Raw genomic sequence first — 17,153 nt, forward strand, 5'->3', positions numbered from 1 at the left:
TAAAACAAAATGAAAATGTGAAGTCAAACTCATTTCCACAGTTCCAAGGGAATCAGATAAGAAACCTGATTATTTTAGATCACTCTCAGATCTAATTATTTTTTGTTATTTTTAACAGTAATGATGGTAACACTAAAAAAAGGTAAAACAAATTGAGAAAAATGAAAATATTTGGTGAGCTTTTATCTTATTTTCAACTGGTTTTACTCGGAAACTAAAATATAAAATTAATTTCCAATTGCTTAATTGTCAGCAGTGGGAATGAGAACCACAAAAAGTGTGCACATTAAATAAACATGTCCTAAGTAACAATAAAACAGTGCACATAGATTATGGCACAGCAGAATAGACTATGTGAATTCCATATCACAGGTTGCTCTTTAAGTTTTATCTGTTAAAACTTTTAAGGTTGTTTCCTCCTTTGCAGTGGCCAGTCAAGTTTCTTCTGGGGTCCACTGGGAAATAGCTGTTTTTTTCAGCTAGAAGGCTAGGCTTGCTTTTCCATTGCAACATTTATGTTCACTGCCCAAGTGGCTTCAGTCACATCTCATTATTTTTGACGTTTTTCATTTTTGAAGATTTCTGTAAGAAAAAAAGATTAAGCGGGGTCCATCAGAAATATGCATTAGAAATAGGAAAGACACTACTTGCTTTCAAACACTGTCTGTAGGAAACTCACATGCATATATGTTTTTTTTTTGACAACTAATTGAGAACAAAATAAGAGAGCCAAAAAAAACAAAAAACCAAAAAAAACCCCAAGGAACTAATTCAAACCCTTCAGAAACAAAGTAGATATTTCTGTGAGATAATACCTTAAATTTATAAAGTGTTTTTCCATTTACAAAATTCTTTTCTTTGCATTTTAGTTTATCTTTATAAAAACTCTATTTTCTAGGTAATGTAAGGTAAAAAAACTGAACTTGAGGTGTAGTTAAGAGACTTGCCGAGCAATCACACAGCTAGTAAGAGGCTGGAGCTTGATTGTGTTCTAAAAAATGTCGATTGCAGACCCATTACCTCAGCTGTGACACAATGGCTATGGAATGGAGCACAAACCTAGTGGAGTTCTAAAGATGGCAGAGGAGAAAAGGGTACCTATAATGTTAAACTGAAGAAAAGCAACAGGCCTCAAGCATAAGTTGTACGATCTCTAGCTTCTAATGAACATATACACAGACTTGACATTAACACATCATGTCACACTTGCAAGGAAAGCAAGCTACATGGCAGAGAGGAATTCTGTCTGTGTTCAGGGAAGACAGACATTTCTTTCCATTATGGCTTTGTGGAGCATGGGTGGTTTAAGAAAAGAACCCTAATAGCATGAACTATAATGGTCAAGAGGTACAGAAGACTGATCATTTCTTTCACTCTCCCACACCTCATTGTACTAGTGGTATGTTAAGTGCTAGCCACGTGGACCTGGAGAGGAACCCTCTGAGCTCACACCCTTGAGCGCTCATTAGCCTATGACTTCCTCCCTGCCTCCCTCCCTTCCTCCCTTCTCCTCTTCTTCCTTCTTTTCTTCCTCCCTTCCTCTCCCTTTTCCTCCCTCTTCCTCTTCTTCCCTTCCTTCCTTCCTTCTTTCTTCCTTCCTTTTCTACTACACACTGGCTCTATATAACTTTAAGGAAGTTAACTAACTTTTACGTACCTTGTTTCCTCATCTTTGAAAACAAGAGGGGGGAAGGGATAATAATGCTTATTTTATAGGGTTATGACAAAGATTAAATGAGTCAATAAATGTAAAGAGTTTTATATTTTACAATAAAGAGGTTTACTGTCTCACCAACTGTTAGCTATTTTTACTATATGTGTGAAATATAAAGACAAAATATACAGTTTTGTGACCTCTGAGGAGCTCATAGAATAACTGGGAAAGAAGAAAGGGGATGTCAAAGCAGAAAGAAGTAGAATTTCTCAGCACATCATGTTAATTCCCCTAAACAGCCTGAATTTACTTTCCTCTGTCAACATCTCCCCTCGGGGCTAAGTGATGCTGGGGGTTGGGAGGTGGGGTCCAATGAGAGGAAGATCGCCTGGATCCCATGCTTTCCTTGATTTCATTCTCTCTCCTCATCATCCACTATCCCCAACTGCTGCCTTTAGATTTTCAGGTCTTTCTTTTATCACAAACAGCAATAAAACTACACACTGTAGAATGTATATTACAGCTGAAAGAACACAGGATTTTTAGGCAGTATGCCCAGATTTAAGTCCCACTTCTACCATTTACTATCTTTGCGCCTTTATCTGGATAAAGGGATAACAACCGAATTTTTCCCTCACAGCGTTGCTTTTCCTGAGGGGAGAGGTGGGGAGGGCAAATGAAATAGATATATTGTAGTACAGAGAAACAATCTGAAGAACTCCGTCTGACTCCTGATTCTAAAACACACTCGCTGCGCGTCTTGAGGAATCTCTGAATTCCATTTTCTTACCAATGAACGAGTTTTGGTAGTAATAACTGAATCATAGAGTTGAGGAAACATCAAATGAAATAAAGGACCTGCAAATGCTCTGTAAAACATAAAGTGCAACAGAAATATTACTTGCTATTACTAGCTCATATTCACATAAAACTATTATAAGCCTGTAGTTTGAAAGTTCAATCTGTCATCTTGACAGTTATTAGTCTCACTCTCCCTTGTCAATAAACTGATTTAAGATAGTACAGGGTTAAGCAGAAAAATGGGAGGTGAGAGAGTAGAATAATTAGATTATCTCAATATAAAATAATAGGATTTAAACAATCTTAGTTTTGGAAGGGAGCTTATAAGTTGCCTCTCCCTGCCTGATCTAGCCCCATCTTCCACCCAGGGTAGGGATCCCCTAAATAACGCCTGTGCTTTAGTGGTCAGCTGAAGTAGGCAAAGCTGACTTCACATTGCATAGAGACTTTGTTCTTTATTGCATTAACTTTCAAGAAATCTCAAAATGTGAAAGAACTGATTTCTCTGACAATTATTTAGGTTTTAAAATTCAAATTGATTTAAAGCCCTCAAATCTTTTGGCATTCATCGACCACTCCTTTGGAAATGTCACAAACTTAATTTGGAGGTGATGTTTCTTACTTTGAATTGAATATTGACTGATTACTTTAGAATATTCATAGTTACTTAGATGATCATATTAACTGAGGGACATGGAATCATGTACACTCAGTTCCCTGGAGATCAAGCCAAATACTTCATCCGTAGAAGAACAGATACAGAATGAAGTTTTATTTTGTTTCGTTTTGTTTTTCTCTCTAAAATATATTCTTTGATAGTAAAAATGTCCTTCCATAGTCAAAATCTATATCTTTGTAAGAACAGACTACTGTTTAATCCACAAAATGAAGCTTTAAAAATACCATAAAATTAGATGAGTAATTTTTTGAATGAGAGTATTAAGTCAAATAAAATCTCCATTTCATCTTATTTTTGAGGAATCCAGTTCAGGTATATATAAAAATGGTTTACATTCTCTTATAAAGCTGGTGTTTCCTAAACAGCTACTTGAACCAAGGCGAGTCACACCCTACATTTTCCCTTTTGGGAACTTTTGAGTGTCACTGTCCTCAAATTGCTCAACCTGATGGTGAACAGTAAAACCTGCAGTAAGCACATCTACCTGCTTTAGGAAGCAGCTTGTTTGTGAAACTTCCTGAAATCTCTTCCAAACATTTTCAACTGAATTTTCATCCATGTACCCATTTTAATATTTGTACCCATCCTCTACTTTCTCTCCCTTAGCATCTTTTGTAACTAAGTTATTGGTTGAGATTGAAAAACAAATGATACAAGTTAATAGCTGCTTTATTCTTCTTCTCATCTGTGGTGGTTACAAGATATTACATTATTTTTCAAAGATGACTCGTATATTTATACTCCTGGCAGCTGTTTTTGCATGTTTGATAAGTGTCATACATTATCTGTCCAGTACAGAATGGGAGTTTGGGGTTCATTTCTCTATTCAAGAAATATTTATTGAGAACCCACAGTAAGCCAGGAACTCTTTTAAAGCTAAAGATAGAGCAAATGGATAAAAATTCCTGTCCTCATGGTGCCCTCATGTGGGGAAAGTGGCTCACAGTCAAAATAAAGAAACAAAGTGTGTATGTAGCATGTTAGTTGGCATAAGGGAGATGGGTAGTCCCAGATAAAGAGATTACAATTGTAAATAAGGTGTGAATGGAAGGAATCGCGGAGAAGGTAATGGCTAAGGAAAGACCTAAATGAGACAAAGATAAAAGCCATGTAGATCTCTGGGGGGAAGACTATACCACTTAGAGAAAATAGCCTGTGTTGGTGTTGAAGATGGAGCACCCCTAGCGTTTCTGAGGAACAGTGGGAAGCCAATGTAGCTAGAATAGAGAGAAAAGAGAAGTAGAGAGACCACTGGAGGACTTTGAAGAAAAGAGTTACATGACATGACTAAGGTTTTAACACATTCACTCTGGCTGTCATGTTGAGAATGGACAATACTGAGGCAAGGGGAGAAGAAGATTGACTGGTTAGAAAGCCAAGAACAAGAATCCAGATGAAAAATGATGATGGCTTGGACTAGATTGACAGCAGTGAACAGGTAAAAAATAGACAAATTCTAGATACTGTTTGAGGATAAAGCCAATAGGGTTTGCTGATGGAGTGGGTGTGATGAAGAGAAGGGGAGAAGAAGAGACAGGTTGTTCACAATTCTTCTACTGCATTACCTTTCAAAGTGTCGTCAAAGATCCCTTTATCACAGTCACCCAAAAAACATGTTGAAAGCAATTCCTAGTTCCTTTCTCAGAACTTCTGAATCAGATTCTCTAGAGCAGAGGTTAGCAGACTTTTCCTCTAGAGGGCCAGATAGTAAAAATTTTAGGCTTTGCATATGGTCTCTGTTAAAACTACTCAGTTCTGCTGATACAGCACACAAGCAGCCACAGGCAATGTGTAAATGAATAAGCATGGCTGTGGTCCAATCAAACTTTATATAAACATTGAAATTTGAATTTCAAATAATTTTCATGTGTCAGAAAATATTTTTTTCAACTTTCTAAAAATAAAAAAAAACACAAATATTTTTAGCTTGGGGGGAGTACAATAACAGGCAATGGGACAGATTTGACCCACCACCAGAGGTTGCCAACCCCACTCTAGAGAGCACATCCCAAGAATATGTATTTTTAACATACTCATTAAATGACTTTTTATGCACAAGAACTTAGAGACTCACTGAGATAAATTTTGAAAGTCATCAGTTCCTTTTTGCTTTGCTTAATTCATTGGTCAAAATAAAGATGGGTCTCATGAATGAAGTAAGAACCAGAATTGACTGAAGTAATGGATTAAAAAAAAGATTATCACTTGTCAATAAGAAAAAAGTTTAGGAAAAAAAAGGGAAAGGAAATTTAAAATGATAACATTAGAAGTTATTAATAAGGAAAATTAGGAAATTGGGGAGAGGCTTATTATTTATAGGAAAACTCTACAGTTTCAAAAAATGCATTTACCATTAAAAAGGATCAATCAATGATTTGCATGTGACTCCATAAAGGTGAAAGGCAGAGGTCACCATATCGATCCAACCCCTTGTTCTACCCAAGTTAAGATACTGTCACTGGTCTTAAGAAAAATATTATTTTGCCATGTGAAAGAATAGTACCTATTGTAATTTGCACTCCATGCATAGAGTTCCTGTCTGCTGTAGGAGCACTGTATCAGGTCTCAGTTGTTATGGGTTTACACCATGACATCTCTTTTTCTGTTTTATCATCTAATGCTTCAATTGCTTTTCTTTCTAGTATTGCACACAAATCATAAAATCATATGGGAGAAATAAGAAAAAAGATATTTACTTAAACAGACTTGTTAATCATACTACTGAAAGAACGATCATTCTGGGCTTAAAATAATTGATTTTGTTTCTTCATTTGGTATCTCTCAACTTTATCTCTACTTTGCTGACAACCTTCTTTGTCTCAAGATTTAACTCACCAAAGTTTTACTTCTGAGACTGGATCAAACAGAAATTGACACTTTTTATTTTAGAGAAAATAATTTTTAATAAACTCAAATGCAGTTTCAAGTCTGAATAGATAGACCTAAAACTATTAGAAAATAGCTTTTGAAGTTTTTAAAGAACTTATTGGTGAAAAAAAACAAGTTCATAAGTATCTAGCGAGCATTATGAAAAATATGAGTAGTAATGAGAAGAGAAAGGAAATGAAGAGTAAGACAAGACTTCAACTAGGCTATCTCAATAAGGTGTCTTGGTCTCATATGCCTAACTCCTAAAGCTGAAAGATATATTTCTTCAAATTTCTAATAGATTCCTTTATAAACTAATATGAGACATGGTTAATATTATGCCACAGCAATCAATATGCAGTAGGTGCTAAATGAAGGCTATAATAATGATAAGAATAATTTTCTAGTGTCTACACTGTGCCAGCCTCATTATAGAATTTCATGCGAGGCAGGCATTTTTATCTTTATTTTACAGATAAGGAAACAAAATCCCAAAGAAATTCAACATTCTTTGAATTAGAGTTTGGTCTTGGGTCTGTCTGGTGGCAAAGCCTGCACATTTCCTCTAAACCCCACCATCTCGCCGAATGTTTCCCGAGGGGATAATGTTCCTGTCCAGCCACAGACTGAGGAGAGAACGAAGTGGAAAGAAAAGAAAAGAAAAAGGTTGCACTGCCTGGAGAATTTTTTTTCCCTTTCAATATGGTATATTGTTTTGCTTTTATAATTAACATTCAGCTGATGAGATCTCCCATTGGTGAAGGCTGACGAGTCAGATTTTCCAAGAAAAGCAAGCACTGCAGGAAATAAATTAATCTCTCGGGAAGAAGAGGGGCAAGGCTGTCAGTACTCACACAACTGCCTAATAGGAAATGATATTTCAGAATTGTTCAAAGAATTAAATGACTGCGGTTCTCCTTCCAGCATATTCTTAAACATTTAAGCCTTCCAAAAGGAGGGAAATAGGTTGCTATAAAGTGAAGAGCAATCTTATAACATTTTACTTTAGGCTGTCAGTATTTCTAAACTGAAAACAGTATTCCCTGGAAATGTAAGGGAAATTCTACTGGTGTCATTATTTTGTTTACATTATGAAAAATCTGCATTGATGTAAAGTAGAAGAACAAAAGATATACCAGATTTTAGGATTACCAGTTTGAAATTATCTAATGTCTTAAACAATGATTTATTTAGTCCTTAGAAGTAAAAGTAATTATTGTGCTTAGAACTACACATTATCTAGAATAACAGTGAATTATTGAAGTCCACATTTTTTAAAATTGAGAAACAAGGATATATTTTATTATTTCTAAAGTACCAAACTCTTGATAACACATATTCAGTCATTCAGTCAAGGTCTTTAAAATAGAACCTTGTCTAATTCTCAAAATAGTTTTAATAGAGAAGTGCCTTATGCTTTGTTTCCCATCATAAAGGAAAATCTGAGGTTTAAACATTAAGATTGAGAGTGCCCTTGTCCCTGTGGTTAGCCACAGCCACCCCCTGCCTCTGCAGGAGATCCTCCAACACTAGCAGAAAGAGCAATGGATCTGACTCAGCTGAGAATCACCAGAAAAAATAGAAGAATTTAGCAGGAGAAGCTATTAAACACTGCCCTAGACAAGGTGCTAGTTAAACCAGCGTTAAAAAGAAGCCTGGGAGAGACCTTCAAGATGGCGGAGGAGTAAGACGTGGAGATCACCTTCCTGCCCACAAACACATCAGAAATATATCTACATGTGGAACAACTCCTACAGAACATGCACTGAACGCTGGCAGAAGACCTCAGAATGCCCCCCAAAATATATTTTTTTTCCTTTTTCTCTTTTTGTGAGTGTGTATGTGTATGATTCTTTGTGTGATTTTGTCATTATAGCTTTGCTTTTACCATTTGTCCTAGGGTTCTGTCTGTCCTTTTTTCTTTTTTTCAGTATAGTCTTTACGGCTTGTTATAATTGGTGGATTTGTTTTTTGGTTTTGTGGCTCTCTTCTTTCTTTCCTTTTTTTAAAATTATATTTTAATTCTTTTATTTTTAATAATATTTTTATTTTTATAACTTTCTTTTATTTATTTTCTTTCTTTCTTTTTTTCTCACTTTTCTTCTGAGCTGTGTGGCTGACAGGGTCTTGGTGCTCTGGCCAGGTGTCAGGCCTGTGCCTCTGAGGTGGGAGAGATGAGTTCAGGACATTGGTCCACCAGAGACCTCCCAGCTCCACGTAATACCAAACAGCAAAAGGTCTCCCACAGATCTCCAGCTCAGCACTAAGACCTAGCTCCACGCAACGACCAGCAAGCTACACTGCTGGACACCCTATGCCAAACAACTAGCAAGACAGGAACACAACCCCACCCATTAGCAGAGAGGCTGCCTAAAATCATAAAAAGGTCACAGACATCCCAAAACACACCACCGGATGTGGTCCTGCTCACCAGAAAGACAAGATCCAGCCTCATTCACCAGAACACAGGCACTAGTCGCCTCCACCAGGAAGCCTACACAACCCACTGAAACAACTTTAGCCACTGGGGGCAGACACCAAAAACAATGGGAACTACGAACCTGCAGCCTGCAAAAAGGAGACCCCAAACACAGTAAGTTAAACAAAATGAGAAGACAGAGAAACACACAGCAGATGAAGGAACAAGGGAAAAACCCACCAGACCAAACAAAAGAAGAGGAAATAGGCAGTCTACCTGAAAAAGAATTCAGAGTAATGATAGTAAAGATGATGCAAAATCTTGGAAACAGAATGGAGAAAATACAAGAAACGTTTAAGAAGGACCTACAAGAACTAAAGAGCAAACAAACAATGATGAACAACACAACAAGAGAACGTAAAAATTCTCTAGAAGGAATCAATAGCAGAATAACTGAGGCAGAAGAACGGATAAGTGGCCTGGAAGGTAAAATAGTGGAGATAACTACCGCAAAGCAGAATAAAGAAAAAAGAATGGAAAGAATTGAGGATAGTCTCATAGACCTCTGAGACAACATTAAACGCACCAACATAAGAATTGTATGGGTCCCAGAAGAAGAAGAGAAAAAGAAAGGGACTGAGAAAATATTTGAAGAGATTATTTCCTATATTCCTTCCCTAATATAGGAAAGGAAATAGTCAAGTCCAGAAAGGGCAGAGAGTCCCATACAGGATAAATCCAAGGAGAAACATGCCAAGGCACATATTAATCAAACTATCAAAAATTAAATACAAAGAAAAAAATATTAAAAGCAGCAAGGGAAAAACAACAAATAACATACAAGGGAATCCCCATAAGGTTAACAGGTAATCTTTCAGCAGAAACTCTGCAAGCCAGAAGGGAGTGGAAGGACATATTTAAAGTGATGAAAGGGAAAAACCTACAACCAAGATTACCCAGCAAGCATGTCATTCAGGTTCCACAGAGAAATTAAAACCTCTACAGACAAGCAAAAGCTAAGAGAATTCAGCACCACCAAACCAGCTTTACAACAAATGCTAAAGGAACTTCTCTGGGCAGGAAACACAACAGAAGGAAACGACCTACAATAACAAACCCAAAGCAATTAAGAAAATGGTAATAGGAACATACATATCAATAATTACCTTAAATGTAAATGGATTAAATGCTCCAACCAAAAGACATAGACCGGCTGAATGGATACAAAAACAAGAGCTGAATATATGCTGTCTACAAGAGACCCACTTCAGACCTAGGGACACATACAGACTGAAAGTGAGGGGATGGAAAAAGATATTCCATGCAAATGGAAATCAAAAGAAAGCTGGAGTAGCAATTCTCATATCAGACAAAATAGAGTATAAAATAAAGACTATTACAAGGGACAAAGAAGGGCACTGCATAATGATCAAGGGATCAAACCAAGAAGAAGATATAACAATTGTAAATATTTATGCACCCAACATAGGAGCACCTCAACATATAAGGCAAATGCTAACAGCCATAAAAGGGGAAATCGATGGTAACAGGATCATAGTAGGGGACTTTAACACCCCACTTTCACCAATGGACAAATCATCCAAAATGAAAATAAGGAAACACAAGCTTTAAATGATACATTAAACAAGATGGACTTAACTGATATTTATAGGACATTCCATCCAAAAACAACAGAATACACTTTCTTCTCAAGTGCTCATGGAACATTCTTCAGGATAGATCATATCTTGGGTCACAAATCAAGCCTTGGTAAATTTAAGAATATTGAAATCGTATCAAGTATCTTTTCCGACCACAACACTATGAGACTAGATATCAATAAGAGGGAAAAAAATCTGTACAAAAATACAAACACATGGAGGCTAAACAATATACTACTAAATAACCAAGAGATCACTGAAGAAATCAAAGAGGAAATCAAAAAATACCTAGACACAAATGACAACGAAAACACGATGACCCAAAACTATGGGAGGCAGCAAAAGCAGTTCTAAGAGGGAAGTTTATAGCAATAAAATTGCACCTCAAGAAACAAGAAATTTCACAAATAAACACCCTAACCTTACACTTAAAGCAATTAGAGAAAGAAGAAGAAGAACAACAAAAAAAACCCAAAGTGAGCAGAAGGAAAGAAATCATAAGTATCAGATCAGAAATAGATGAAAAATAATGAAGGAAACAATAGCAAAAATCAATAAAACTAAAAGCTGGTTCTTTGAGAAGATAAAGAAAACTGATACACCATTAGCCAGACTCATCAAGAAAAAAAGGGAGAAGACTCAAATCAATAGAATTAGAAATGAAAAAGGAAAAGTGACAACTGATACTGCAGAAATACAAAGGATCATGAGAGATTACTACAAGCAACCATATGCCAATAAAATGGACAACCTGGAAGAAATGGACAAATTCTTAGAAAAGCACAACCTTCTGAGGCTGAACCAGGAGGAAATAGAAAATATAAACAGACAAATCACAAGCACTGAAATTGACACTATGATTAAAAATCTTCCAACAAACAAAAGCCCAGGACCAGATGGCTTCACAGGCGTATTCTGTCAAACATTTAGAGAAGAACTAACACGGATCCTTCTCAAAATCTTCCAAAATATAGCAGAGGGAGGAACACTCCCAAACTCATTCTACGAGGCCACCATCACCCTGATACCAAAACCAGACAAAGATGTCACAAAAAAAGAAAACTACAGGCCAATATCACTGATGAACATAAATGCAAAAATCCTCAAAAAAATACTAGCAAACAGAATCCAACAGCACATTAAAAGGATCATACAATATGATCAAGTGGGGTTTATTCCAGGATGCAAGGATTCTTCAATATACGCAAACCAATCAATGTGATACACCATATTAACATACTGAAGAATAAAATCCACATGATCATTTCACTAGAGGCAGAAAAAACTTTCAACAAAATTCAACAGTCATTTATGATAAAAACCCTCCAGAAAGTAGGCATAGAGGGAACTTACCTCAACATAATAAAGGCCATAGATGACAAACCCACAGCCAGCATCATTCTCAATGGTGAAAAACTGAAACCATTTCCTCTAAGATCAGGAACAAGACAAGGTTGCCCACTCTCACCCCTGTTATTCAACATAGTTTTGGAAGTTTTAGCCACAGCAATTAGAGAAGAAAAAGAAATAAAAGGAATCCAAATCAGAAAAGAAGAAGTAAAGCTGTCACTGTTTGCAGATGACATGATACTATTCATAGAGAATCCTAAAGACACTACCAGAAAACTACTAGAGCTAATCAATGAATTTGGTAAAGTAGCAGGATACATAATTAATGCATAGAAATCTCTTGCATTCCTATACACTAATGATGAAAATTCTGAAAGAGAAATAAAGGAAACACTCTCATTTACCATTGCAACAAAAAGAATAAAATACCTTTTGTCTACCTAAGGAGACAAAAGACCTGTACGTAGAAAACTGTAAGACAATGATGAAAGAAATTAAAGATGATAAAAACAGATGGAGAGATATACCATATTCTTGGATTGGAAGAATCAACATTGTGAAAATGACTATACTACCCAAAGCAATCTACAGTTTCAATGCAATCCCTATCAAACTACCAATGGTATTTTTCACAGAATTAGAACAAGAAATTTCACAATTTGTATGGAAACACAAAGACCCCGAATAGCTAAAGGAATCTTGAGAAGGAAAAATGGAGCTGGAGGAATCAGGCTCCCTGACTTCAGACTATACTACAAAGCTACAGTAATCAAGACAGTATGGTACTGGCACAAAAAGAGAATTATAGATCAATGGAACAGGATAGAAAGCCCAGAGATAAACCCATGCACATATGGTCATCTTATCTTTGATAAAGAAAGCAAGAATATACAATGGAGAAAAGACAGCCTCTTCAATAAGTGGTGCTGGGAAAACTGGACAGCTACATGTAAAAGTATGAAATTAGAACACTCCCTAACACCATACACAAAAATAAACTCAAAATGGATTAAAAACCTAAATGTAAGACTAGACACTGTAGAACTCTTAGAGGAAAACATAGGCAGAACACTCTTTGACATAAATCACAGCAAGATCCTTTGTGACCCACCTCCTAGAGGAAGGGAAATAAAAACAAAAATAAACAAATGCGACCTAATGAAACTTAAAAGCTTTTGCACAGCAAAGGCAAACATAAATGAGACGAAAAGACAAGCCTCAGAATGGGAGAAAGTATTTTCAAATGAAGCAACTGACAAAGGATTAATCTCCAAAATATACACGCAGCTCATGCATCTCAATATCAGAAAAATAAACAACCCAATCCAAAAATGGGCAGAAGACCTGAATAGACACTTCTCCAAAGAAGGTATACAGATTGCCAACAAACACATGAAAGGATGCTCAACATCACTAATCATCAGAGAAATGCAAATCAAAACTACAATGAGGTATCACCTCACACGAGTCAGAATGGTCATCATCAAAAAATCTACAGGGCCTCCCTGGTGGCGCAGTGGTTGAGAGTCCGCCTGCCGATGCAGGGGATACGGGTTCGTGCCCCGGTCTGGGAGGATCCCATATGCCGTGGAGCGGCTGGGCCCGTGAGCCATGGCCGCTGGGCCTGCGCATCCGGAGCCTGTGCTCCGCAACGGGAGAGGCCACAACAGTGAGAGGCCCGCGTACCACAAAAAAAAAAAAAAAAAAAAAAAAAAAAAAAATCTACAAACAATAAACACTGGAGAGGGTGTGAAGAAAAGGGAACCCTCTTGCACTGTTGGTGGGAATGTTAATTGATACAGCCCCTATGGAGAACAGTATGGAGGTTCCCAATAAACTAAAAATAGAACTACCATATGACCCAGCAATCCCACTACTGGGCATATACCCTGAGGAAACATAATTCAAAAGGAGTCATGTACCACAATGTTCATTGCAACTCTATTTACAATAGCCAGGACATGAAAGCAACCTAAGTGTCCATCAACAGATGAATGGATAAAGAAGATGTAGCACATATATATAATGGAATATTACTCAGGCATAAAAAGAAATGAAATTGAGTTATTTGTAGTGAGGTGGATGGACCTAGAGCCTGTCATACAGAATGAAGTAAGTCAGAAGGAGAAAAACAAATACCATATGCTAACACATATATATGGAATCTAAAAAAAAAAAGAAAAAAGGTTTCTGAAGCACCTACGGGCAGGACAGGAATAAAGATGCAAATGTACAAAATGGACTTGAGGACACGGGGAGGGGAAATGGGAAGCTGGGACGAAGTGAGAGAGTGGCATGGACATATATACACTACCAAATGTAAAATAGCTAGCTAGTGGGGAGCAGCCGCATAGCACAGGGAGATCAGCTCGGTGCTTTGTGACCACCTAGAGGAATGGGATAGGGAGGGTGGGAGGGAGATGCAAGAGGGTGGAGATATGGGGATATATGTATATGTATAGCTGATTCACTTTGTTATAAAGCAGAAACTAACACACCATTGTAAAGCAATTATACTGCAATAAAGATGTTAAAAAATAAAAATAAGATTGAATTAAAGCTCAGTATGAAGTCTTCTTTACCTTCCTATAAATGCATTCTTTCTTTCTAGCTTCCATCTTGACCTCGGTGAAGAGCTTTTCCATGGAGCTTGTTTCCTGTTACCTGTTTAATTTACCATAATAAGAATGTCCCTAAATGTGGTGAATCATTTCTATGTGGGTCTTACTTAGAGGTGAACAAGAGTGCCATGACTCTATGATATCAGAATAGGCCATGTAATCACATGCTTTCAGAATTGACAGGGCACAAAAATTTCCTGGGGTACCTCATATTTTGATGAGGGAAATATAACTCAGAAAAATAAAATGGCCTGTGAAAGACTGCACATCTGGGATGTACGTAGCTGGGACTAGACCTTATGGTACCTGTATTTTGTTTTCTGGCCCAGGGGTCTTCTCACTACTTGACAAGTCTAATTAATGGAGGATGAGTCTAAAGATGTAAGAATAATTAGAATATAGTGGAAGCTTCAAAAGCAAGGAAATTCCATTAGAGAATGTTGATCAGGAGAGTATAAAATTTACTCAGTAGAGAACATTTATGTAGAGTAAAACCAAATAGGTATATTTTAAAAGATTATCCTTTCTGGCAAAGATAGAAGTTTCTAGATAGACACATAAAGAGGAAAAAAGAAAACGGCCTTCTATTTAGCCAGTCAGATCACCAGAAGCAATATCTGCAATTAATGTGTGACCTACATAATAACCAGATCCTCCTCACAACTAAATGATAATCCTCTGATACCAGATGACTTTGCCCTGGGCTAAAGGAAGTCACCTTGCCCACAGTCATGCCCCCTTCTCAAAGGCAACTGCTTCCAATGATCGACTGAAGCAGGGGCTATAAAAACCTGGTCCCCTCGCCCTAATACAAGACAACTCTGAAGAGCCACACCAGCTCCAGAGCTCCCTGTGTGATCAGCTGAAGTCTTTCTTGTGACTCTATTATGATTTCACTTCTCCCTCTGTTCAGACCTGCTTTCGTTCCTCTGCCTTATGTGTTGTTCCTGAGAGTACTTCTCAATAAACTTTCCACTTGCAAGTTCATCCTGGGAACTGGACATAAAACAAACAGCTTAAAACAAACATTTGCACTTAACACATGTCATCTATCAACAATAGCACTGTCACTGATTAAACAGGGAAGCTCTGTGCTCTTCCTGAGCTACTGCAGCTGAGTTAAGGAGGGGAAGGGGTCCATTAGGGAGGCTCAGGGCTTCCATGTCTCTGCACAATTATATTGTTTCTTAGACTCAGAGGACTCAGTGACTCATCTCCAAAAGATTTCTAATCACTTCCCATATCCACAGAATCCATAGAGACCATGAAATTCCCAAGAGGATACAGTTCTCAAAGGAAAAAAGTACAGAAAGAAACTCAGAGACTGTAAGAGCCACATCAGGTGGTCACAGCCAGCACTTTGCAAAATATACTGTCAGGAAGCAAATTTTTCCTTGGCCATTAACTCATAAATATGCAGAAGTTAATTAGAATAGCTATGATTCAACTGGAGTTTGTTATGTACTATACTAATTTTAACCTATTTTATCTAATGTAGTTGTCAAAATAGCCTATGGTGTAGCGCTATTACTAACCCAAGTTTACAAATAAAGAGATAGAGACATGGTACACAGCTGGTGAGTAGGGGAGCCAAGGTTTAAACCCAGCAGTCTTAAGTTCAGACTCCAAAAGTTAACCACTTAATCATCCTACTTTTAAAGAACTGTTCTTTTAGTAATTTATGGACAAAACAACGTGCAGACTTAATAACAATGTTCCCCAAATAAGACATGGGCCTTGTTGAGCAACCAGAGTGAATCAAGTACCCAGAGAGGAAGGTCACCCATGAGATCTGGTGAAGCATTTTCACCAGCTTCTTAACTGAAGAGGAGCTGGGACTGGCAGCACCAATCCTGAGGTAGAGCTTCCTGTGCTCCTGGCTTCAACAGAGCAAACTCTCATTAGATAACATGTGTTCAGCCATTTACAGCGAATCTTCTAGTTTTCTACAGTGAATTTCAAAATAAAGACTTCCCTTTAGTATAATTATTAGATACATATTTGAAATGGTTCCACTTCATCTAACTGAAAGAATAAGGTCTGGGTGTCCAGAAGGAGCAAAACTGGAGATGCAGCTCCCCTGCCTTAATACGTTTTTTTGGTTTTGTTTTGCTTTGTTTTCTCTGTGATACGCCACAGAGCCTTTAACACTGCCATTCTCATCCAAAGAGAATTTAGGAAATGACTGACTTATGTCTCAAATTTAAAAAGAGGAGAAAGCTCAGAAAGAGTATGATTTGCTTATCCTGAACTCCAAGATGGTTAATGAATATTCAGAGATGAGCTATCCATTCCAAGTACAGTAAATGTTAAGTACAGATCAAAAGAGGGTTTTTTAATGAAGAAAATATATAATATTTCACAAGACAAAAATGAATTTTGAAGAATTATATTTCTGCTTTACTTTTGTATTTTTATGTATGGAATTGTCATTCAATTATAACTCAAAATGAAGATAGACTCTATAATTTATTGTAATTTCAAATGGGAAAGCAAGTGAAAATATTGCCCAGATCCACATACTAAGTAATTTTTAAATAAATGCATGTCGAAATTAATGTAAGAAAGGAGATTTCATTTTACTCTCTTGAGTAAAGTTAGTAAGTCTTACTACTAAGTGATGGTTAGTAGAACCATCACTTTAATTTCAGGTCCTCTTTTTTTCTTAAACCATCACTAATAGGCAATAAGTTCAAAGCAGTTTCTGCCCTGGTCTGTAACATACTCTGCACTATTCATTCAGAGCACAAACCTGGGGCTGTCACGTAGCATCCCAGGAAGATGCACACACAGGGAAAGATCAGATAATAAGTTTTCCTATGATTGAAACAAAAACTTTGATCTCAGCAATTGTGTTATCTGGTACCTTTTAGGATCCATAATCTTAAGGAAAAAATAGTTTCCAATGAATTAATAATAGCCTGAGACTCAATACAGTGCAGTAATTTTCACTGCAGTAGTTGTTTCTTTTATAGTCACACTTGGTTAGTATTTGAAATTTGGAGGAATTGCAATATGCATGGTTTTCAAAGCCCTTTACAGAATTTCATTTTTATCATTCAGAAAGAGTCAATGAAAAGGTAATAAGAAAAGCTCTATG

The 17,153-nt window shown here is 36.9% G+C and overlaps 1 protein-coding gene across 1 annotated transcript in view; it reads right to left on the bottom strand.

Annotated features, from left to right (window-relative positions):
* Positions 1 to 445: 445 nt before the first annotated feature.
* THEMIS (thymocyte selection associated) overlaps positions 446 to 17,153 on the bottom strand; it is a 174,312-nt gene continuing 157,604 nt past the window's right edge. The window contains exon 6 of the mRNA XM_081251218.1: positions 446 to 582. Coding sequence (XP_081107344.1) covers positions 551 to 582 — 32 coding nt within the window. The 3' untranslated portion in view covers positions 446 to 550. The remainder of the gene's footprint in view (positions 583 to 17,153) is intronic.

The sequence above is a fragment of the Mesoplodon bidens genome (assembly GCF_964165515.1).
Source record: "Mesoplodon bidens genome assembly, chromosome: 12".
Classification (NCBI taxonomy): domain Eukaryota; kingdom Metazoa; phylum Chordata; class Mammalia; order Artiodactyla; family Ziphiidae; genus Mesoplodon; species Mesoplodon bidens.